General features: G+C 46.0%; 1 protein-coding gene across 3 annotated transcripts in view; it reads right to left on the bottom strand.

Annotated features, from left to right (window-relative positions):
- The window catches only part of KLHL3 (kelch like family member 3), a 95,003-nt gene that overhangs the window by 11,110 nt on the left and 58,581 nt on the right, over window positions 1-25,312 (bottom strand). For all 3 annotated transcript variants that reach the window (XM_081827021.1, XM_081827019.1, XM_081827020.1), the window contains 5 exons: window positions 9,764-9,881; window positions 9,159-9,356; window positions 7,346-7,447; window positions 4,166-4,294; window positions 39-179 (listed from right to left, as the gene is read on the bottom strand). In XM_081827021.1, the coding sequence (XP_081683147.1) occupies window positions 39-179; window positions 4,166-4,294; window positions 7,346-7,447; window positions 9,159-9,356; window positions 9,764-9,881 (688 nt within the window). The remainder of the gene's footprint in view (window positions 1-38; window positions 180-4,165; window positions 4,295-7,345; window positions 7,448-9,158; window positions 9,357-9,763; window positions 9,882-25,312) is intronic.

Below are 25,312 nucleotides of genomic sequence, written 5' to 3'. Positions count from 1 at the left end.
CACCCCACAAGGGCAGAAGGACAGAGCGGTCGCACTACCTGCGTTTCGCCGGCACATATTCATGTCTGCCACCTGCTTCCAGGTGTCTGTTCCGGGATCATAAACTTCAACACTCTTCCTCACCAGGGGCCCATCGTGCCCGCCCGTGGCATACAGCTGGCCACTGAGCACCCCGACTCCTGAAAAGCAGAGCACAGCATTGCAGCCTCGGGCCGGCAACCACGACCAGAAGCCAGGAGTCCTGGCGTCCGGTCCTGGGCAGCTGTCAGCAGCAGGGCGGCCTGGGGAGTGCTGGTTTGTTTCCACCCCCCCCCCCCCCGGGACCTCAGGACCCTCAGCTGTAAAACACATAGAATGACGCCCTGCCCACCTCCTAAGCCTGTCAACCTGAGAATCCCCTACAGATAAAGCAAAAATCACCCCGTGGCTATTTAAAGAAACATAACTATACGTACGCACGTAACATATATGTGTGTATGGATGTGGGTATGAAACGGGGGAGAGAGAGTTCATATGCAAAGAAAAAAGAAAAAAAAGAAAGACTGAAAGACACCCTCTAAAACTTCAGGAGCAGTTATTTCCAGAGGGTCAAAGTTGGCCTCCCTTTGGGCTGTCTGTGTGGCCGAGTTTTTCTGCCATGCTGTGCTACTCGTATTCTGCAGCCTTCTATCACAGTGGTTGTGTAGAAAGGTGCAAAGTGGAAACGAGCCGTGCAACCGACCACGCAGACCGCCCTGCCCGGGAGGCAGAACCCGTTCTTTCTGCCCCGCGCTCTCCTCTCAGCTTGCTGGGGAGGGAGGCCTTCCATCACTCCTGATGTTGAGAGGCCCGAGCCAACTCCTAGAATGGCATCGCCGACAGGATTTAGAATAACCTTTTAAAATCCTTTCATGCAAGTCACAGGAATCAAAGCCAGCAGGAAGGAGGGTGGCACAGGACCCCCGAAAGAGCAACAGACCTGGTGGCCAGGACACGTGGGGTCTGGATCTGTGTCTCTAACTTGCCCTTTGTGGGCCTCAGTTCTCCACTCTGCAAAGCGAGGGAGCTGGACTGCATGGGTAGCTCCAGGGGACCACGGACTACTCCGCCCCACCACAGGCTGCATCTCAATCAGGTGGGGAGATTTTGAAAGGAGAGATTCCAGAGCCTCACTCCCAGAGACCCTGGCTGCGAATCAGAACAAGGACCTCAGGTGATTTGGGGATGTGCAGCCAGGCGTCAGACCCGACCGCTCGGTTTCTAGGATATAAGCTTCCCGTGGACAAGGCCCCTGTCTGTCTTGTCTCATCTGTTTTCCTGGGCCTGACGGTACTGGGTTTATTGTTTGAATGACGCAGTATGTAAAATGCCATCGAGCAATTATGCGGGCGGGCTAGCGGTTCCTCAAGTTGCCTGAAACTAACAGCAGATGGTGGTGTTGTATCAACAACGGATAGCTAGCAGACCTGGGCTTAACAATTCAGTGTGTTCCAAAGCAGCCTCATGGCCCCTCTTGCACGCTCAGCAGGATCTAGCTCAGCCTGGGTCCCAGAGATGGACTCTTTACCCCCCGAACCATCTGCTAGCCTGGCTCACGCCCTACTGAAGAAGCAAGCAGCGATCCAGGCCCTCGGGGTCCCCCTTGCCCTTCTGTAGCCTCTTGCACAAATGTTCACACAGACGTTTCCTGGACCCTGAGCCACGGGGGCTCCTGGCACTTCAAAGGGCCAGAGGCAGCCAGAGGCCAGAGTCTTTGAGTCTTCAGCCACCAGAGAACACCCACCATCACAAGTATGTGGGTTCTGCACTCCAGAGGCGCGGCTTTCCCAAATCTCAGGGACACAAAGCACGAAACGAAAGCTGACCTGGGAGCCTGATGCCAGGGCTCTGACGGTAAGGTGAGTAAAGAGTCCGCCTCTGGGAGAGAGAGCATCCCCTAAATTGAGTTCACCCAGGGACACAGGCAGGAGAGATGCCACCGTCGAGGGCCGCTAGCCCAGGTAAAGGTAAGAGCAGCTCAGGTGAACTCCACACAGCAACAACCCCTGGGAAGCCTGTCCGAGACAGCGGTTGGCCTCCAGAGGCAGATCTAGGGCAGCTGAGGCAGGTCTCCCAGTAGCTCCACACGGGGCTGCCCCTCCACCCTTTCTGCTGGAGACGTCCCTACAAGCAGCCCCCATCTCGGGGCTGCCCCACTCCTCCCGAACTGTCCCTACATCCTTGAGCTTTGAACTTGCTCTCACACCTCAAGTCACAGAGGATTCCTAGGAGGTACAAAGACAACTCTACCAAGACTCCATAAACCACAATTACTGAAAGAGCTCTGTGAAGGGAGAGGAGCCACGAGATGTGTGAACTGCACTGGCCCCGAAGGAACTCCTACTACCACCCACTCATTTCACATTTGAGGAATCAGAAGCCAGAACGGGGGAAGGGACAGGCTCACGGTCACAAGGCAAGTTCGAGCAGACCCAGCACTGAAGCAGAGGTGTCCTGACTTCAGGCATTTGCTCCATGTTCTTTTCAGGAAAGGCCAACTGGTCAGAATCAGCAAAAACAAGCCCACTAAAAATAGCATTCCAAACACAAATGCTTCTTAAATGGGACCATACACCTTTCTTTTTCTTTTCTAACTAGTGAGCACACAAAGGTTTTTGAATAATATTAAAACAGCATGATTTTTAAGGAATGCTGAAGAAGTGGTCGTGTGTTCGGTACTATAAAGTGAGATCACAATTCAATCTTCAAAAATACAAAGAAGAAAAAAAATACATATATAAAACAAAGACCTTGAAGGCATTATACTAAGTAAAATAAGTCAGACAGAGAAAATATCAGATGATCTCCACATATATGCGGAGTCTTAAAAAAAAAAAAAAAAATCAAAGCTCACAGTATAGAGAACAGACTGATGGTAGCCAAGGGCAGGGAACTAGAGGGTGGGCCAAAAGGGTGAAGGTGGTCAAAAGGTACAAACTTGCAGTTATAAAATAAAAAGTCATGGGGATGTCCTATACCAAATGGCAACTACAGTTAATAATACTGCATTTCACATTTGAAAAGTTGCTAAGAAAGTAGATCTTAAAAGTTCTCATTACAAGGAAAAAAAATTTTGCGGCTATGTGTGGTAATTGATGTTCATGTATGTGGTGATCATTTCATAATATATACAAATACCAAGTAATAATGTGGTAGACCTGAAACTAATATAGTGTTGTATGTCAGTTACACCTCAATTTTAAAAAACACAAAAGAGAAAGGAAGAGCACTGTGGATGAAAACTCCCAAACGCAGCTTCCCTTCGTGGAAGTCACACAACCTTCCCACCAGGCCCAGGCTGGTCAACACTCACCACCCCGCAAAAGAATGAGAATGGAGAGCCAGGGCCCAGTGTCCAGTGTCCAATGCCTCTGTCTGTCCTCTCAGACCCTTTCTTTGGGCCTCTAAGATGATGGGGGCTGTTGTTCCACTTCCTGGAAAATCCCCAAGGAGCACACGGCCCCTGGTCTTCCCACAGGATTCAGAAGTGAGCCACACTTGTGAATGCCTTCCCTTTCCATGTGCGGAAGAGGGCACGGGGGTCGGGGGGAGGGCAGGCAGAGAGAGAGAAGTTTATCTCCAAACAGGAACACCGACAGCTTGGCTTTCAACCCCCAAGACAGAGACCCCAGACAGGCAGGCTTTAATTTCATCCGCCAAGACTGGGACAGCCGTGCTCACCCTACTACTGCCTAAGAATGAGGCTGTAATAATTTAGAGGCCAAAAATGCTAACTTTGGAGATGAAGCTGAGTTTGGAGACGAACTACCAGTTATATGACCTTGGGCAAATTACTCGCCCCCTGATCAACTTACTTCCTGTTGAGTGGAATTAATGTTGTGTCTACCTCTTAGGGCGGTGGTGAGGATTAAATAAATTCAAGTACAGAAGGTGCTTATTGGGACAGCACATGGCACATAGTGAGCCTTCACTTTCCAGGGATGCAGATGTCTCCATGGAAATGGAAGGGATGACGGCGAAGAGAATATCCCCTGGGAGGGGCTCGTGTTGAGCTACGAAGGTGCCAGTGGGATCACAGACATTAAAAGGAAAGAAGGTAAAATACGGTAGAATGTGCACCTGCTGGTCTCCAGGCCCACCTGAGAGCAGATCAGACACAGCCCGCGCCCTGAGGCTCCCCCCGTACCTGCACCACTGCGGCGGGTGCTCATGTCTGCCACGTACGTCCACTCATTGGTTGCCGGGTTGTACTGCTCCACGGTGCTCAGGCACTGGCGGGAAGCCCCATCATAACCCCCGACAGCATACAGCTTCCCTGGAACAGACGCAGTGGCTGAGGGTGGTGCCGGCTGAAACTCCATCTTTAACTCGCGGGGGGCACCTTCACCTCCATCAGAGGTTCAGGGTCCCTTTCCTCCAGAGGAACCACAAACCAGACTAGGCATTCTTCACATATCTGCCTTCTGCTTCCTCGTAAGCCATGAGGCTCCCTGAAGCAGTACTGAGCATCCTTCTAAATCAGCACCCTAAATATTCATGCAAAGCTACGGCCTGGCTTCTCTGGGGCTCAGCCTACTCTTGCCAGCGCACTACATGAGAACTTCTCCAGAATAAGGCGACAAAGACAGGAAAAGCTAGAGGGCCCCAGCTACAGGCAGGCAGGCTGACTTTCTGGCTAAAGGCTCACAAGAGCAGACCAAAACAAATATGGGAAAATATTCTTCGGTGAGAACTCAATCCCTGTCTTCACCATCAGTCGTGTGCTGTGTCCACAATGCCAGCAAATGGGGCATGTGGATGGCTTGGAGCCATGCACAAGATCCCTGAAACACCACTACCCATTTTTTAAATAAAAATACTGTAAGCTGCTACCCAAAAGCATCATTTCTGCCTGGAGCTGGGTATGAGGCTGGACAAGGGGCAGGAAATTGGCATGAGAGCGCTCCCAGAGCAGAGATTCAAATATGGAGGGTCTCCTCTCGCTCCCTCCCTCCATCCCTCCCTCCCTTGCTCTCCCTCTCTCTACCCTCCCCCTCCACCGAGTGCCTATGTGTGTGTGTGTGTGTGTGTGTGTGTGTGGCAGGGGAAGTCCTACCTCACCTGTGGGCCACAGACCGATGGGGAACAAGTGAGTTATAACAAAGATCTTAAACACTAGCTGTAGACCAAATGAACACCGCCCAGTGCAAATCCACTTAATAGAGTTACTAACTAAAAGAGGTTTTTTTGTCACTATGTGCTTTACTAAGGGAGAGATAACGAAAGTACAACTATTATTTGGAAGTCTGCAATTCTTTTAAGTTAGAAAGAGGCTCAAAACTGTGCTGGACCATCACGACTACTGACGTATCAAATGTAAAATTATTTCTTCCTCTGTCATTGAGGCTGGTTTTGTTTTCTGCCCCAGAGTCCTCTCCAGTGGAGCTTCTAAAAGAAAGGGACACCTCCTCCCCTGTTCTGCCCTCATCTAAGCCAGAAGAAAAATGCCTGATCCAGAAGCTCTTCCAGGGTCCGGGGTGCTCCTGCGACGTGCGCTGGCCAGGACACAACCACCTACCCACCCAGCTGCCCACCACTCGCCAAAGCCTAAGTCACTCAGAAGAGGAGGAAGGCCTGGGGTGTAGAGGAGATGAGAATCTCCCGAGGGCAACCCCAGAGTCATTGAGACCAGGCAGCCATGGAAGGAGACACGGAGAAGGAGAGTACCGTGACAAAGTGGAGAGCCAAAACTACAAGGCCACAGGCAAGCAGAGGCCCCATGAGATCCTCCTGAAACATTCTCCTAAGCACTGTGAGGAGGACCCTCTGCTGCCCCAGGGTGACCCACAGCCAAAGGGCTTCAAAGTCAGGGTGCACAAGATCAACACGTTGCCAGGCTGCCCTCTGTGGCAACAGGCACTCTACAAGACAGCATTCCTCCCACACACAGAACGTGCTCCCAGGAGCCCTTGTCAAGGGGAGTATTTCAAAGCACTACCATGGAGGCAACTTCTCGAACCCCCACCAACCATCTCAACCTTGCGTCAGCTGCAAAAATACCCACTCAAGGTTTCTCCTTGAGTCTATTAACAGTGACTTGCTATTTTTAACCCCTACTCTATTGTTTGATATTCCTGGCTGAGGAACAAGGTGGGGGAAATGGGAAGGTGGCTAGACAAAGCACTTATATTTGGCAGACAAATCAATTTCTGTTCCACCAGGAGGATGAGATTGCAAAAAAAAAAAAACAATTTATCTTGATAGGAGGACAAAATCCTTACACTCCCCAAGATGACTTATTTAGTATGTTAGGATGATACGTACTTTTAAATGGAAATTTATGTAATACTGGTACAAACCAAGAAAAGCAGGGAGAGAAAAGAATATTTCTGTCAATGTCTAATCGCTGCACATTACACTCTCCCCAAAGCAAGTACGTGTGTTCTTGGGGGTGCACATGAGAGAGAGAGAGAATGTCTGCATAAAAGTCTAAATGCACAGATATTCCAGCTAAATTCCCTTTCAGGACAGGCTAATGAATCAGTGTTGTCCTACAAAGGGTAACATTTTTGTCTAACTCATATTCTATGCTTTAATACACTGAATTCACACGTATTTATAAAACTCCCTATTAGCATTTGCTAATGGTCTGAAAGAGTGTAGCATAATGGAAAAAGCCCTGAGTTGGGAGTCAGAAGACCCGAGGTTAAGGACTGGCTGTGCTATTGACTAATGGGCACAGCACGTGTCCCTCTGGCACTCCACGTCCCCATCTGCAGAATGGAGAAAATCTAAGCCCTGCCTATCTCCTTCAAAAGGTTTAGGGAACAAAATTTGTATATAAAAGAGTCCTTTATAAACTACAGAGCCCTGTCTAACTGGGCCCCAGACCTCATCCCTCCCACCCGCCTCACCCACACACTCTTCCTGACGAGAGCAGGACTCTCCCACCCACCTGTCCTGCAGTGACAGTAATCAGACCTGGGAAGAAATGCCCACCTCACTCAAGGCTCTGTTCATGTGTTAATGGTGAACAGAGGAACAGGAGGACAAAATTAAACAAAATGAACTCTGACCCCCACCCCATTATACTCCCAGGTTATATGTTAACTCTAGATTCCTCAACCTGTGACAAAACTGGTGACAAGTAGCCAAAGGGACAGGCCAGTGTTCCCCCTTAGGCTCCTCTTACTCTTCCCAACACGGCGGGCCACCCGCTAGCCTCGAGCCAGTAGCTGCACTTCTCTGCACCTCAACCTTCCTCACCTATTCTGTCAGGATGCTGGTACCTGACTCAGAGCCGTGATGGGAGGAACAGAGCCAGGGCACTAGGACAAGACCCATGGGCTGGGGCACGGATGGGCGGCTGCCCCCTGCCGTTCCTTACCCTCCACGACACCCACACCCACGCTGCTCCGCCGCGTGTTCATCGGGGCCACGAAGAACCACTCGTTGGTCTTGTAGCTGTAGGCTTCCACGGACGCTAGGCCTGGGAGACAAGAGACTCATGAGGATTCTACGGTGCCAGGCCTCACCCAGTGTGCCCAAGTGAGGCTGGGAGAGGGTGAGAAGCCCACTTGTGAGGCTAAGCACCACCTCTCCCTTGCCATGTGGTCTGGGGCACCTCCCTGAAGCACATCTACAGTGAGTACCTGAGAGGTCCACTGAGGCCTGACTCAGGGCGGGTCATGAGAGGACACGGGGGTACAACAGAACTGCCCTGCAAATGTAAACTGTTACACCTACAGAATGGAGGGGAAATAGGAGGTTGCCTCACCAAACACCTTCTTTTCCCTTCTCTTCCTCTACATTAGAAGCTAGAAATCTCAACACTTACCTTCCCAGACTCCCTAGGGGTGACCCAGTCAATGAAGCCCAAGCAGAAGTCTCATGGGCATTTCTGAAATAGTCTTTGTTTTTCTGATATAGGTGCAACACCAACCTGCTTGCTGCTACCTGGAATACCAGTGTGCTGGCTGGAGCTGTAACAGCCATCTTATGATCAGGAGGATACAGCCAAGGGACGTTTAAAGAGCTTGGCCCCAATATTCTTGAGCAAGGGGATGAAGTGAGCAACTGCCAACTTCCAGACTCCTTGTTTCATGGGTAAAACAGTTACCTCTCAATTGTTTCAGCCACAGTTTGGTGAGGTTTTCTACTTGCAGCTGAGAGCAATTTCTAAAAGAAACAACGCTCCACTCCCTTTTTTTCTCTTTATTACTCAGGTCCTACCCACTACAGGCAGCCCCTGGAGGAACTGCAGACCCTGGAATTTTATGAGTGAGGCAAAGAGAAGACTGGGAAAGGTTACCAAGTGGTAAAGACACAAATGAAAATTCAGGGAAGTAAAAAATATTGTTTTCCACATCCCTGGGGGCATTTCAGTAACAGAGTTACTGTCTATAGAGACTTTCACCTGGAGGCATAGGAGAGATGAGATAATCTCTCCAAGTCCACATCTATTCGTAGTTTCTGATTTGAACTCTGAAGTGACACAGAAGCCAGGAGCAAGGGGACGCTCCCGCAGTGACACAGCCAGGCAAAGCTTCTTGGGGCAGTAAAAAGGCAATGGACAAAGATGGCAGGGCCCGGGCGCCTGGGTGGCTCAGTTGGTTAAGCGACTGCCTTCGGCTCAGGTCATGATCCTGGAGTCCCGGGATCGAGTCCCACGTCGGGCTCCCTGCTCAGCGGGGAGTCTGCCTCTCTCTCTCTGACCCTCCCCCCTCTCATGCTCTCTATCTCATTCTCTCTCAAATAAATAAATAAAATCTTTAAAAAAAAAAAAAAAAGATGGCAGGGCCCGAGCCAGGTCTCTCCCATGGCTGAACCCCAGCTCTCTTGTCCATCCAGCAGAGGCTTCGGACAGTCCTGAGATGCCCTGCAGCTGAGCATGCTCTCTTTCTAAGTCTTGTCTTTCGAAAAAATGGGTTCCCATATAATAGAGAGGAGAAAAGGACCTCTTCTGAGCGCAGGATCCTTCCTAGAGTCCTAGAAATGATAGCATGTGGGCAGTTACATATCTTGTATATAGGAAGGCCTGGCTCTGGCAAGCAAGGTAGGAGATGAGGCAGGATGAGTATGCTGTTGAGGAAGGAGCTATGGATGGACAGAAGGTTGGCCCAAGAACTGGCTGAGCAACCAGGGTTGCACTGAGGGCATGTCCCAGGCTGGGAGGAGTGGGGACCACATCCCAGACCTACCAGTACTGCCATCAAAGCCCCCCACAGCGTAGAGCAGGTCATTGAGTACGGCTGCGCCCAGAGTGCTCCGGCGCTCCTGCATGCTGGCGATGGATGTCCACTGGTCCTTCACACCGTCATATACATCCACGGTTCGCACTCGCAGTGAGCCATTAAACCCGCCCACAGCATACACGTGACCAGCCATGAACACCACACCTGCACACAGGAAACCAAGGCATGGAGGTCATCTCAGGCGGCTGATCACTCATGCGGTGACGATGTGACAACAGGGGAGCCAGGCAGTCACATGAATAATTCACCACAGTGATCTCCAACTTTACAGAACTGGAAGTGTTCATGGGGCTCACTGGATTTCTATTCATATATGCTTATCCAATGTTGTTTGATTCAAGCAAATACTTGTCCTAGCGTGAAGTCCCTAAGCACATAAGAACCGACCCCAGAAGGGGCAGCCAGAAATCGGGCAAGTGGAGAAGGAAGAGGAGGAGAGTCTGTAAATGCATAGATGTTTGTGGACACAAGGAGCAGGGGAGGGTTTCCGGCAGTAAGCAGAGACCAGCTGGGGAAAGGCAGGCTGCAAAATGACAGATGGTGCTGCTCACCTGCTCTGCATCTCCTGGAGGGAAGCTCAGCAATCTGGTCCCACCGGTCCTCTTCGAAATCATAGCATTCCACGCTGCGGATCGCCTTGGGGGCCTGGCCACCAACCACAATCATGACCTCCAGAAAAACAAACAGACATTAGCTGGGTCTCCCCAGCTAATGGATGCATGTGTGATCAATCCCTGGTCCTTGCACACGCCAACTGCCCAGGGTCCGTGAGTGACCTGACGTGCCAGTTTACAGAGTTACATACATGGAGATGCTACCCCGAATCACCAACAAACAGGACGATTCAAGAAAAGTTTAACAAGGACATCTTGCCACAGAAACACCATCATGAGGTCTACACTTCCCAAATACCTATGCTCAAGGCTATGCTGGTGGTACGTGTAGCCACTCAGGGCATGCTCTACAATCTCACTGCCCTCAAGGATTTGGGCCCGGGGGGATGAAATTTTCTATCAAAACAAAATATTCCAAAATATGTGTCAAAACTTGAATCTATTTTGGAATAGAGTGCAGAAGTTGGATGCATTTTGAGGAGAAAATCACCTCAAAAATATTTCTGAATACACAGACTACAGGGAACACTTACTCATTGTAGTCTGGGGCAAAATTGTGAAAGACTGCTTTGGGGTAGTGACCACAGAAATGTATATAACTGCTGATGCTCTGAAAAACAGTGCTAACAATACTGTTCCCACGAGTATGGCAGTGGCTACCAGTGCTAGTCACCATGTGCAATGTGTTGTCATTTACGTGTCACCAAAACCCCATGAGGGAGATATTATCCATATTGACAGATGAGGAAGTTAAAGCTCAGAGAACATAAGTAAATTGCCTACGGTCACACAGCTGAGAGCAGCAGAACAGAGACCGAAAACCAAGTCTACCTGACTTGGAGGTGAAGGCAGCCCCACCCCTCTCCCGCTCCAGAGACAGAGTCCACGCAAAGACAGCTCATTATATCCATGTTTTTCCAAACCGTAGGTCACATTTCATGGGTGGGTCATGAGAAGAATTTTATGCATTGCAACCGGCATACTTTTAATAGAGCAGCACAGAAAATATAACAAGGGTGTTACTTCACGAAACACTTGTTGGGGTTATACACACATGTAGGTGTCTCCTGGATAACAGTTTAAACGTATTTCTTATTGTAGGGTATCATCCGAAAAGAAAGAAAGAAAGAATGAAAGCCACTGGTCCAGCTATAGTAACAGAACCACAGCATTTAACTGTGGTATCCCTGTTGCCAAGATTTTGGTCACACGTTATTCATCAATAAAAAATAAAGTAGCCAAGTTAACAATAGTGTACACATTTTAATAAACTTGTGCAAATTCATGGCCGCCCCCATTAGGACATCACGCTCACTGGCATTCCAAGATGCCTTCTTCTGTGGCAAGAAGGGGGTGGAAATCACAGGCAGCCCATCAGTAGGAGTCTCAGGATGTTCTCATTACCTGTAGCTTGTATTATTTACTCCTATGTTTCTCAAGCTTCAGTGTGCATCAGAATCACCTGGTGGGTTGTTAAGACACAAATTATTGGGCCCCTGCCAGAGGTGCTGATTCAGCAGGTCTGGAGTGGGACAGAGAATGGGCATTTCTAACAAGTTCCTGGTTGAGGTTGATGCTGCTATTCCGAGATTCATACTTCGATAACTACTGTTTTCACCCTCGGACCACAGGGTTTGCTGATGTTCCATTAACAATTTCTGCCATTATGAACTACCATAGTACTTTTACTTCTCCACAACAAATGTTTGGGGAGAGGAGTGATGATCAAAATCTATGTGAGCTCCCAAGAGTACATGCCTCAGATGAACAGCATCTACACCAGGAGGCAGAACTGGAGCCGACAACTAGTGCTCATCCACCATTTATGCCCCAAGACTCCAGATCCAGGCTCACCCACTGCCCACATGCGTGGTCACAGCTGTCTGTGGTCAAATGTGGGTGTCCAATGTTAAAAAACTCAGAAGTCACTTCTGACTTCTGGAACATTCCAAAGGAACCCAGGACACACGGTCCAAGCTTAGACTACTGTGACTACTTCTGGAAATAAACATTCTACATTTGACTCTCCAGTAGGCAGCTCAGGGGGTCTGCTGCTCTGTGTCAAGAGGGGCCCTTGTCGGAGAAAAGCTGAATTCGACATTACTTCCCTTCTGTAATCCTTTGCTTAGGCATCCAAGAACAGTTTAAGGGGGATGTTAATGAACACAGCCTCTTGGCAAACTCAGACTATGCCCACCTTACTCCTCCGGGGCCCAGTGACTTGCCGCGCATTCTTAAACATGCCTAGAACGCGCGCACTGTCCTTCTGGTTTTGAGTTGGTAAAGCTAAAGCGAAGGCACAATACTGTAATAATTTTCTATGAAATCTGGTTTGGGGGACTAAGTAAGAACAAAACCAGGTTTTAGTTTTCTTTCTGCAAACACCTCAGGCACTCAACACCTTCTGTTCCCTCTCCATGAAACATTCTTTCCCCTGTCTGGATCCCTCTGCTCTAACACATGCTTATCTTTCAGGTGTCAGTTGACCAAGTGTCACCTCCTCCAAGAGGACTTCTCTGATCTCACATCTGAGTTACTGTCCCTTCTCTGCGATCACACATGCCCTGGGTTCTCTCATTAAAACTGCCCCACATTGTGCTGTAACTGCCTGGCTACCTTGTCTCCCTGGTGAGATGGTGACCCTGGCCAGGACAGAAAATGTATCTACCTCAATCACCAAGATAATCCTAGGGCCTCATGGTGTCAGGCGAAAGTAGGACTCAGATACTTGGAATAAGGAATGAACAAATGGTTAGTAGCATATGCAAAAAGCCAAACCAAAAAATACAGAGTCAAATGGAAGAAAATACACGGTCTAGAATGTCACTTTCTGGGATTAAGATATGTTGGACACTAGATTACAATTCTGGAGACAGAATTTGAGAGGAAAAAAATAAATAAAAAGAGAAAAAGAGAACTTTTCCCATCTTTTCACTCAACCACCAGGAGAAAGACTGCTTATTCCCTGTACAAGTTAACAGGCTTCCTCGGTAAATAAAATTTTAAAAAATAGAACAAAATAAAGGCAAAGCTTTCAAGGAACCTCACCATGCCCCAGAAACCATCTTATGCCAGGGGTAGGGAGGTATATTCGTACTGGAGAAAATCCAGTACTCATCTCTGAGAATTTTCAGAGTCACACAGAAACACATTATACAAATGCAAAAAAATGTCAATGGTAAGGTAAAACCTGAGTAGAAAGACAAAAGTAATACAGAACAAGGTTTTGAAAATAAACTTGCCTTGGAGTTTATAAAGCCACTGCTGAGACACAACTTTTAATATTCAACTTGTACAATAATCTGGGAAGAGTAATTATGAGGTTTTGTGGGGTAGGACCATTGGTTTCTGAAGATGCAGAGGTAGCTCAAGGCAGGGGGAGGAGAAGGTGTACCTTCTGCTTCGTTCACAGGCCTAAGAAATCCAATTTCTATGGCAGGCCTTGCAAGAAGCCATCACACAAGGAACGCTATACTCGTGTAATCGTGCAGAGTAAAAGAAAAACATTTCCTATCTTGAATACTAACGGAAGACTGTTTCCATAGATACCTGATCTTAGCAACCAATTAGACAAAAATGAGTACTCCCCCGAGTCTACATGCATGACATCTCTAAAATTATAAACCTCTAGCTACTTAGGAAGACCGTAAGATGTCAGGGCATGGAGACAATTAAACAGTTCTTTCCTGCAAGCCCTCATTTTACATTTCCAGAAAAACTCAGGCCCAGGATGTTTCCCAAGCATATTTCTTTCTGTCCCCCACACCCCTGAGTCCCAATTTACTGAAGACTTGTAATGCCAATAATAGAAATTACTGAGTCCGATCAGCTAAATGATTGCTATTTTTAACGTGTATCCTTTAAGGTAACCCTGAGAAAGAACTACCAGGGGTCATACAGGCATCACAATAAAGAACTGGCTCCAGGCTAACAATTATGCTAGACCAAACACAATTCACTCATGTTCAAGAAGTGCAGTGTACTTGGGAGTCTGGCAGCACACCGCAGGGTCCTAACCCCAAGTCTCAAGAGCCACGGTGTTGAAGGCTGCAGAAGTTCTGGTGGATGGAGAATTCTGGTTGACAGAACACAGGTGAGCCAGACTCAACCGTGGGCGGCAAGGCTGTTGGACAACCCCCAAGGGAAACACTCTCATTTTGGAAAGTCCAATGGCCATTTATTGTAGGGAGCTTAGTGAGACCATGGAAAGACTACCTGATTCCTTAGGAAGGAAATTTCACTCCCAGCCTAACAAGATGGTTTTTAAATAAATATATAAGGCTGTCTCCTTCCATGGAGGATTTAGACTGCAGCACCGTGCCGGGGGAAGTGAAGGCATGTATGAGTATGACAACCAGTCTGTGTGAGAGCCACGAGGTACCCGGTACCCGAGACTAGCCAGGGACAGGTGCAGTAGGGGAACAGAGCAGAGCTTTCTGGCTCACCTGTCAGGCACGACCCTAACCTCTAAGTCATTAGACTCTCCACTATGGTGAGAGGAACGATCTGGGCTCTGTAAACTTTTTTCATCAGGCAAGAGTGGAGGGTGTGTCCAAACTCTCTTCCATGACCGGTGAGCTGGGCAGAAGGCAGGCCCAGCCAGTCGGTCCCTCGGGCCAGGGCAGGAAGCGAGAGTCTCTCTTACCCTGGTGCGTGGGGCCGCAGGGCTAACACCAATTCATCCGAAGGAGCATGTCGAGGTCGAGGCAGAAGACTTGTCCCAGCAGGTTCCTGAGCAACAGGTGCTCGAGGCAAGAACCGACAGCCAAAGTGCAGAGACAGTGTGGCGGGTGGAGAACCAGCAATGTGAGAGCAAGACCCAGGGGAGGGAGAAGGAGTGGGAACATGGATTTTGGAGTCAGACACATCTGGGCTCAGGTTATCAGCCCAGTCACTAAATAGCTGTGTGACCATGGGCAAGAAATTTAACCTTGCCAAACTCACTTTCATTACCTATATTATCAGGATAATAGGATGTTTCTCTCATGGGTGTCAGGAGCCTTAAAGGACAAAAAGCACGTAGCACACAGCTTGGTACATCACACACACTAAATGTTAGCTTCTATTATTCAATTGACACCAGCATCATTACTATTGTTTAAAGCAGTTGTTAAAAAACAGACTCCCCATAAATGGTAGAAAAGGACACCTATGATCTGTGAATAGGAGACTGAGCCCCACTAATTCCAGGGTGATGATGGGGCTTTTTCAGGACCCCAGGGTGTTTTCTAGGTGTGGCCTGGGTCCATCTGAAGGATCATGATGGAAGAGGAGCAGTGCCCACCCAGGGGCCTGGCCCAGCTGAGAAGTCACCCTACCCACCCTGCCAAGGGCCTTGTTTCCAATGCCATCTATTGAAAGCAGGACAGCCCAACTCAGGAGGAAGCCGCCTACTTCTGGCCCAAATGGTTTTTCAGTGTCATTTTTAAAGAGTTGAATAGAGATGTCACTTGAACTGAAATGACAGTGAAAAGTGCCAGGCTCAGTACATCTCCAAAGGTTCATTTGCATCTTGCTGGGACCTCATTTCTCTGCTGCCATCTGTGGAACAGGGTTACGTAGGAGTGTTTTGAGAGACTGGGAGACAGCCTCTGGTTGTCCATGGCAACCCAGGCTCAGGGAAGTGCTGGGTGGTGAATGTGTGGGAGCCCAGATGATGCTATTAGCTGTTCCGGCTTGAATGTGTCAGTATGATCTGTGCGTATATGGCTCAGGAAAAAACACTCTCATTAGCCTCTATAGCTATCTCCAGGCAGAGTCCCATTTCTTTTGAGGAGGGGGATTGGCTGGCAAACAGAGTTCGCTGATGAGAATTGCTGAAGACAGGGCAACTCTCTCTCCACTGCTGTGTTTCACAAAGTGGGCTCGGTCAGAAAGCCTATCTGGACTGAATTCATGAAAGCCCAAACTAGCCTGCCCTTGCAATTCCTGTGGCTGTTCCTTCAACTAGTCCAATTATCTCCTTACTTCTCTCCCTCTACTTATTTGGCTACTTATGTATTTCCTTTTTTTTTTTTTTTTTTTTAAGTAGGCTCCACACCCAGCATGGAGCTTGAACTTATGACCCTGAGATCAAGACCTGAGCTGAGATCAAAAGTCAGACCCTTAAGCGACAAAGCCACCCAGGCCTCCCATCCACTTGTGTATTTCTACCTTACTTTCTCAGAGGACTTCTTAAAAGTCCCCAGAGGGCAGGAATCGAGTTTCTTTCCACAGAGTACCCAGCAAAAATGCTTTTGTGAAATATGGAGGCAATATAATAGAACAGCTCAAACTACGGGGTCTGGAGTCAGTCCTCCTGGGTTTGAATCTCAGCTCAGCTATTTACTAGCCATGCTTTAAAGATACATAACAAATTATCTGACACTCCTCCACTCAAGACATGGAACTTACTTCCCCTTCCCTTGAGTGTGGGCTGGACTTACGGACTTGCACCCAGCAGACGAAATACAGCAGATACAATGTCCCATCACTTGGAGAACAGGTCATAAAAAGACTACAGCTTCTGTCCTGGGCACGCTCTCTCACTGCCCTCCCAGAGAATCTCTCACCCTAAGGGAAACCAGCTTCCATGTCGTGAGGACACTCAGGCAGCCTATGGAGAGGCCCAGAGGGTAAGGAACTTAGGCCTACAAGCAACCCCAACAGTGAGCATAGAATCAGATTCCCCCCACTCCACAACCCCAAACAAGCCTTGAGATGACTACAGTCCTAACCAAGAGCTCAACTACAACTTTACAAGAGGCCCTGAGCCAGGATGACCCAGCAGAGCCACTCCAGCACTCCAGCCCACGGAAACTGAGATAATAAACATGTACTGTGTTAAGCCACCAAGGTTAGGGTAATTTGTAATGCAGAAATACATAACTAAGACACAATGCGTAGGTGACAAACCCAAGATCCAATTTCCGCATGTGTAGAATGGGGATAATTATAAGTATATAAATCCTATGAGATAATAAATGTACATCACTTAGCCCAGGGATTGGCACATTTTGAGGGCTCACATTTGGGGGGGGTTATCATCATCATCTGCTGTGCTTATCATTGTGGAGTTGTATTGTGTAGTGGTCAGAAAGTACAAGCTTGGAGCTAGGAGGGAGGTGATTCCTTTGTGGAAAGAGGCAGGAGAGGGCGCCTGGGTGGCTCAGTCGTTAAGCGCCTGCCTTCGGCTCAGGTCATGGTGCCAGGGTCCTGGGATCGAGCCCCGCATCGGGCTCCCCACTCGGCGGGAAGCCTGCCTCTCCCCCCTCCACTCCCCCTTCCTGTGCTCCTCTCTCACTGTGTCTCTCTCTGTCAAATAAATAAATAAAATCTTAAAAAAAAAAAAAAAGTACAGGCTCTGAGTCGGCCAGACCTGGATCGAGTCTTCACGCTGCCACTTAGCTGTGGAGCCTCGGGCAAGTCATTCCGTCCCACTGAATCTCCAACATGGAGTTTCTTCCAACATTAGAACTTCCAGAGTTGTTATGAGGATAAAATAATGTATATAAAGTGCTTTGTCTAAAACACAAGGAAACCATATTTAAACAATCCTAAAACTATCCTTGGGTGATAAGGACAGTAACCCAGGGAAGGAACAAAGCGCCAAGTACAACTTACTCTAAGTGGCCATCCGAGGTGATGAGCTAGCCTTCCTCTCTTGCAGTCTTGTAAACCAGTTTCTGGATGTTCACTCTCATAGACAACATCCTTTTGACTTTGGAGATAGCTCGGGTTTCAGCTCCTGCAGAAAGCTTTCTCCAAACCCTCACCCTTCTCCATGCTCCCAGAGTGTCCTGCCCGAACCTCCATTGTGGTACTTACATGGTCCACTGTAATCGTCCTTTGATGTCTGTCTTCCTTCCCCTGAGTCTGGAGCACTGTGGGGAAGGGACCAGTTCACATGAGGCTCTGTGGCTCTAGCACCAAGGACAGTGCCAGGCAAGCAGTGACTTCTCAGTGGAAGTGTGCTGAATGAGTGAATTAATAAATCAATGACCTAATGCATGGATCATGGTTTATTACTTTACTGCCGGTGGTATTTTTTTAATCTAAATGCTTCACCACCTATCTAACTCCCCAGGAACAACAACAAGATTCATTCGATATTGGAACTGTGGGCTGAGCCACATGTCCTAGGGTCAATCTACATTAGTGATCAAAGGAGAATAGGAAGTAGGGCATATATCCTCACTACATCCATGCAAAAACACATGTATGAATGCTGACAGGATTAGAAAACAACCAGGGGTGACAGAAATGATCAATACTAAATCTCGATGAGGTTATTTCTTCTTTAAAAATGTATCTCTTGGGGTGCCTGGGTGGCTTAGTGGGTTAAGCATCTGCCTGCAGCTCAGGTCATGATCCCAGATCCCGGAATCGAGGCCCTGCGTTGGGCTCCCTGCTCAGTGGGGAGTCTGCTTCTCCCTCTGACTCTCCCCCATCTCGTGCTATCTCTCTCTCCAAAGAAAATAATAATAAAATAAAAATAATAAATAAATAATAAAATAAAAATATATCTCTTGGGGCACCTGGGTGGCTCAGTTGGTTAAGCATCTGACTCTTGATTTTGGTTCAGGTCATGATCTCAAGGTCATGGGATCGAGCCCCATGTTGGATCTGTACTCATCATGGCGTCTACTTGAGATTCTTTCCCTCTCCCTCTGCCCCTCACCAGCGTATTCTCTCTCTTTCTCTCTCTCTCTCTCTCAAATAAATAAAATCTTAAAATAAAAATAAAAATAAATCTCTTTCAGGGCACCTGACTGGCTCAGTAGAGTGTGCAACTCTTAATCTCAGGGTTGTAAATTTGAGCCCCACAGTGGATGTGGATATTACTTCAAAATAAAATCTTAATATGTATATATATGTATATTACACACACACACACACACACACACACACATATGTATATCTTTCATTCATGTAAACTTTTACTATTGCTCACTCTGTGCCAGACTCCAGGCTATGTGCCAAGGACAGAGATGAGTAATGCCTGCCATCATGGAACCTACAGTTTAGTGAAGGAGGTAACACTCTAGAAGAGAATGCTGAATACCTCCCTGAAGTGTTAGCCCAGGGCATAGGGTCACCTTCTGGAACTACTGCCCCTGCTTTTCAGAAACTAATGAAGCCATCACCAACCTGACCTCCCCTCCATTAAATGTCTTTCTCATCAATTGTATTTCTACACAGTAGCAATAAACTATTAGAAACGAGACTTTAACATAAAACATTTACAAGAGCATCAAAAACTATGAAATACCTAGGAATAAATCTAACAAAAGAACTACAAGATCCATATGCTGAAAACTGTAAAATGTTGCTAAGAGAAATTAAAGAAGACAAAAATAAATGGAGATATACACTGTGATAGTGGATCAGATTAGTATAACAGACCCCCCCATTTATCCACAGTTTTGCTTTGTACAGTTTCAGTTATCCATGAACAATCTTGATCCAGAAGCAGATGATCCTCCTTCAGACGTATGGTCAGAAGATCAATAGTAGCCTACGTCATTCACCTCACTTCATCTCACCTCATAGGCATTTTATCATCTCTTGTCATCACAAGAAAAAGGGTGAGTCAGTACAATAAGATGTTTTGAGAGAAAGAAACCACATATATACATATTTTATTACAGTATATTGTTACAATTGTTCTATTTTATCACTAATTATTGCTATTAATCTTTTACTGTGTCCAGTTTATAAATTAAAGTTTATCTGACGTATTTAGGTACAGGAAGAAAATAGTATATATAGGGTTCCATACTATCCATGGTTTCAGCCATTCATGGGGGGTCTTGGAATATATCCTCCCAGGATAAGAGGGGACTACTGTATTGTTAATATGTGAATTCCCCCTAACTGATCCTAAAAATTTAACACAATCCCTATCAAAGACTTTTCTGTAGAAATAGGCAAGCTGATTCTGAAAGATAAATGAACATTCAAAGTACCTAGAATAGGCAAAACAACTCTAAAGAAAAAACTGAAGGACTCATACTACCTGATTTCAAGACACTATAAAGCTAGTAATCAAAGCAACATGGTATTGGTGTAGAGATAGGCAAATAGATAAAAGGAACAGAATAGTATCCAGATATAGACCAACACATATGTAGTCAATTATTTACAACAAAGGTACCAAACCCACGCAATGGAGAAAGGAGAATCTTTCTAATAAATGCTGCGGAAAAAACTGGACATTCAAATACAAAAAAAATTAACCTTGACCCTTACCTCACACGTCATATTAAAAAGAAATCTCAAAATGGATCATAGACCCAAATGCAAAACCTAAAACTTTAAAATTTCTAGGAAAAAAGCATAGAAGAAAACTTTTGTGATCTTAGATTATGCAAAGAATTTTTTATAAAACACAAAATACATAAATCATAACAGGAAAAAATTGACAAAATTTTAAAATTCTGCTCTCCCAAAGATACTCCTAAGAAAATGAAAAGACAAGATACAGGTCGGGAAAAAATACTTGCAAAATACAATTTTGATCACAGACTTACATCCACAACATACAAAGGACTCTTAGAAATCAGTAAGAATAAAATAACCCAATTTTTTTAAAGGGAAAAAAATTTGAACAGGCTTCACCAGAAAAGATATAGAGACAGCAAATAAGCACATGAAAAGATGCTCAACATCATTAGTCATTAGAGAAATGTAAATTAAAACCATAGGGAGATCCACTGCATGCCTATTGCAGTGGCAAAAATCTTTAAAAATAGATAATAAAAATAGTGTTAAGGCTGTGGAGTAACTGGAACTGTCATGCATTGCTGATGGGAGTACATAATGGTACAGCTGTCTTGAAAAACAGTTTAGCAATTTCTTATAAAATTAAACATATACTTACCATACAACCCAGCAATCCTATTCCTAGGTATTTACCCAAGAGAAATTAAAATATAAGTCCACACAGGGATCTGTAAGTGAATGTTCAAACAACTTTATTTTAATAGCCAAAAATGGACGCCCAAATGTCCATCAACAAGTGAACGATAAACAAATTATGGTACGTCCATACAGTGGAATATTACTCAGCAATAAAAAGGAATGAACTCTTTATACATGCAACAACATGGATGAATCTCAAAAGCATTATGCTAAAAGAAAGAAGGCAAGCTCAAAAGGCTACATATGGCATGATTTCATTTATATAACATTCTAGAAAAGACAAAGCTGTAAGGACAGAAATCAGATCAGTAGTTGCCAAGGCCTAAGGGTAGAAGAAGGGGATTGACTATAGAGCAGCACAAGGGAACCTTTTGGAGTGCTTAAAATATTCCATATTTTGATTAGGATGGTAGTTAAATAACTGTATACATTTCTCAAAATTCATCAAATTGTATCCCTAAAAAGAGTGAATTTTATTGTGTATAAATTATACCTCAATAAAACTGAATTTAAAAGAAAATAACCTGGGATGTTGATAATGGGGAAAACTATGCATGTGGGGGGGGCAGAAGGTATATGGGAAATCTCTCAACCTTACCCTCAATCTTAGTGTGATCCTAAAACTGCTCTAAAAATATAAAGTCTTAATCTGAAAATAAAAAGTAGTAAATGTATTGGAAATGCATCTCTTCATGAGATGAATGGGATGTTATAGGGTTCAATTAAAGTAATTTTGATATTTAAAAAAAATAATAAAGAAAAGAAAAGGATCTTTTTCATCTGCCACCAAAACCTGAAAACCTGTCCCTGGGAGGCAATCTGGTATAAGAGAAAAAGCACAGACTCTGGAGTGGAACAGACCTTGGCTTAAACCCCAGCTCTGCACTTACTAGCTGTGTAACTGGGCAAGTTACTTAACCTCTCTGAGTAAACTTAGTAAAGCAGGGATATGAATAGTAACGCCCTAATATGGTGATGATTTAATGAGATAATGTACCGCCTGATAATCCTCAAAGTGATAGTTTCCCTTAGCACACCCCACTCCTCAAACCCATAGTGGGGATACCCTCACTAATTTAAGTGCCCCAACAATGGTGACAGAGTAGAGTTTGAGAAGCAGGTTGGACAACATAACCCTAAACCATTCAAGGATTAAAGTCGGGGGGACAATGAGGCAAAGAGCAGCGATGTCTTTTTTTAAAATCCCTCCAACAGATTCATTCGCAAGAAGTCTTGGTTCTGGTTGCCAGCAGAAGTCTATGTGTCCAAGAATCTAAAGATTTTCATTCTGAAAAGAGTGGTTCCTAAGGAGTAGAGATGACACCAGGACAACTCTGGCCTCCTGAAAGAGGGGTGGATGTTCCTCAACCATAGATTCATTATCTGGAAAGGGGGGAGTGGTCTCAGCATGCTGAGTGGGGACTCAGGCACAAACTTGGCTTTGATTTTTAAAACTGTCTTCTTGCAGGTATGTGTGGTAAAAGCTAGAAAGGGAAAGGTCACTGGGTATGGTCTCCACACAGAGAAACTGGGCCAGCTGCTCAGCCTTTCCTTAGCACCAGAACACACTCCCCAGGAAAAGATGTCAGTAACCTGATATAAGATAAGAACCTCCTTTTCCAAAGAGAAAAGTCACCAAGACATGCAACAATGCCAGCTGAGAACCTGGCATGGAAGAAGCCTCCTCCACATAGAACAGCACTGCACCTCAGAATCAGCATTCTCAAGACCTCAGTATTCAAGCTTGTGGAAATTTCGGTCCTAATAAAGGTGGTATTCGGATTAATGGAGGGGGAGGGAGATTTCAATAATATGACTTTGGGGCAACTGGCTCATCATTTGTCATACAAATAAAGCTGGGTTCTTACCCTCACTCCTTACACTAAAATAAATTCTAAGTGCATCAAAGATTTGAATGTAAAACCAGAAATCATTAAAGTACTTGTAGAAAACATGGGGGTCTTTTTTTTTTTCATCTCAGAGCAGGGAAAACATTTCTAAGCAGGATGTAAAACCTAAGCTCTAAAAAAAAAGATCAATTTGACTACTCAAAATTGCTTTTGGGGATTCAAAAAAAAATGGTATAAGTAAGTTTAGAGGAAGAATGCAAATGAAGAAAAAATATTGGAAATACAGGGGCACGTGGGTGGCTCAGTTGGTTAAGCGACTGCCTTCAGCTCAGGTCATGATCCTGGAGTCCCGGGATCGAGTCCCACATCAGGCTCCCTGCTCAGCAGGGGGTCTGCTTCTCCCTCTGACCCTCTTCCCTCTCGTGCTCTGTCTCTCATTCTCTCTCTCAAATAAATAAATAAAATCTTTAAAATATATATATATTGGAAATACATACAAAGGCCTAACCTCTTTAAAATAAAAAGAGCCCTTAAAAACCGTTAATAAAAAACATATAGTCCAATAGAAAAATGGGCAAAGGACATCATAGAAAATTTCCCCAACAAGAAATACAGAGGCCATAATCATAGGAAACCAAGATCAGTGTCACTCACAATGAAAGAAGTGCAAACTAAAACAAGATGCCATCTTTTAAAGGATATTTGACACAGAAATGTTTATAATATAAAAAAAGGAGATTATTAGAAGGCCCATCCACAGAGGGCAGTTAAATAAATAATGGTACATAAATAGAATTAAATATCATGTACCTATTATAATTTCAATGCTGATTTCACTCATACTGATAAGGATGAAAGCAGTCTGTTGAGTAGGAGATAAAAAATGATTTCAATCTGTGGAGCAAGATTCCATTTATCTAAAAGGGTACATTTTTATCTGTTTATGAAGAGGCGCACAGAGCTATGTCTGGAAGAAAATTCACCAAGGGAACAGCAGTGATTGCCCCTGGGTAGAGGAGTTTCAGGTGATTTTTACTGTATGTCAAAAAGGCAGTATCTTTTTTTTTTTTTAAAGATTTTATTTATTTATTTGAGACAGAGAGAATGAGAGACAGAGAGCATGAGAGGGAGGAGGGTCAGAGGGAGAAGCAGGCTCCCTGCCGAGCAGGGAGCCCGATGCGGGACTCGATCCCGGGACTCCAGGATCATGACCTGAGCCGAAGGCAGTCGCTTAACCAACTGAGCCACCCAGGTGCCCAAGGCAGTATCTTTTTAATAGTCTACAATGAGCATATATTTCTGTAACTGAAGTTATTTTCATTTTGAAAAATATGAAGTAGTTTCAATGCAATACTTCAATAAAATAAAACCTAAGTGTCAACATGCAACAAGGCAAATGGCCAGCTGGACCCAGGCCCTTGCCCTGTGGCTGCCCCTTCTGACCTGTAGAAGGCAACGGGAAGCAGACAGGTAAGTATGTAGGCTCAGGTTTACAAAGATGAAACCAGGTACAGGATGGTATGGGTTCACAGAACAGGTTTGGAGGTAGAGAAAGACCCAGCTCAAACCCTGGTTCTTCTACGTTGGCTGTGTTGACCTTGGGCAAGTCACTTCATCTCTCTGACCTCCAGTTTCCTCTGTGTAGAGCTAGGATCCCTGCCTCCCCCATACAGGGCTGTTTCGAGGATATACGTGTGAGACCCTCAGCTTACTGCCTGACACAGAAGCAGCACTCAGGAAATGTCATCGGCCTTTATTCTTTTGTGGGATATGGACAACCTTCATTCACATGGCACTCACTAAATTCTCCGTGACCCAGAGTCACAGAGCAGAGTGGAGACAGGAACCACAGACCGCAGAGAATCCAAACATCTGGTCTTAGACAACATGCTCCTCTAGCACTTTGAAAACCTTCCTGGAAGCAGCAGGCAGGGAGTATGGCAGCCAGCCACAAAGAGGAGGAAGAGGAGGAAGAGGAGGAGGAGGACAAAGCAAAGGCCTAAATACTTCCCTGGTGCTGCCTGCTGTGCAGTCAATGAGTCAACACAACTCACTCCAATCTGCTCACCTTTCCTCCTCGGGTGGCTGGGACCTTTCCCGAGACGTATGTTTGGCTCCTAGACAGCCTACTGGAATGCCAAACTGGGAGGGGCTTTAGAGACCAGCTAGTGCAGGACCTTTCATTCTGCAGATGAAGGACAGGAGACCCAGAGAGGGGAAGGACCTTGCAAGGAACCAAGGTAGCCAGTACACATCTGGTGGCCCTAATTGTTCTGTAGAGCTCTGCAGTGAGAGAAAGAACCAGACTAGAACTATTCTGATTCAAATAATGTCCTAGAAAGAGGACTGGTGGGACCATCACTAAGTCAAGAGCCACCCAGCCATTCCTCTGCTTCCAAAAGAAATAGAACCCAGGACAAAGAAGGAGGAGAGCGGAAAGAGCTCTGAGTTATTTTCAAAACTCCCTGGTGACTCTGGAGGTTACCTGGAAATTCTTAGGAAAGGAAGACCCTGGAAGAGAGAGGTACCAGCAGATTTTTTTTTTTTTTTAAGATTTTATTTATTTATTTGACAGAGAGACACAGCGAGAGAGGGAACACAAGCAGGGGGAGTGGGAGAGGGAGAAGCAGGCTTCCCGCCGAGCAGGGAGCCCGATGTGGGGCTCGATCCCAGGACCCTGGGATCATGACCTGAGCCGAAGGCAGACGCTTAACGACTGAGCCACCCAGGCGCC

The sequence above is a fragment of the Leptonychotes weddellii genome, chromosome 7 (genome assembly GCF_054177405.1).
Source record: "Leptonychotes weddellii isolate Sample4059 chromosome 7, ASM5417740v2, whole genome shotgun sequence".
Classification (NCBI taxonomy): domain Eukaryota; kingdom Metazoa; phylum Chordata; class Mammalia; order Carnivora; family Phocidae; genus Leptonychotes; species Leptonychotes weddellii.
This window is presented reverse-complemented; position numbering and strand designations above follow the sequence as displayed.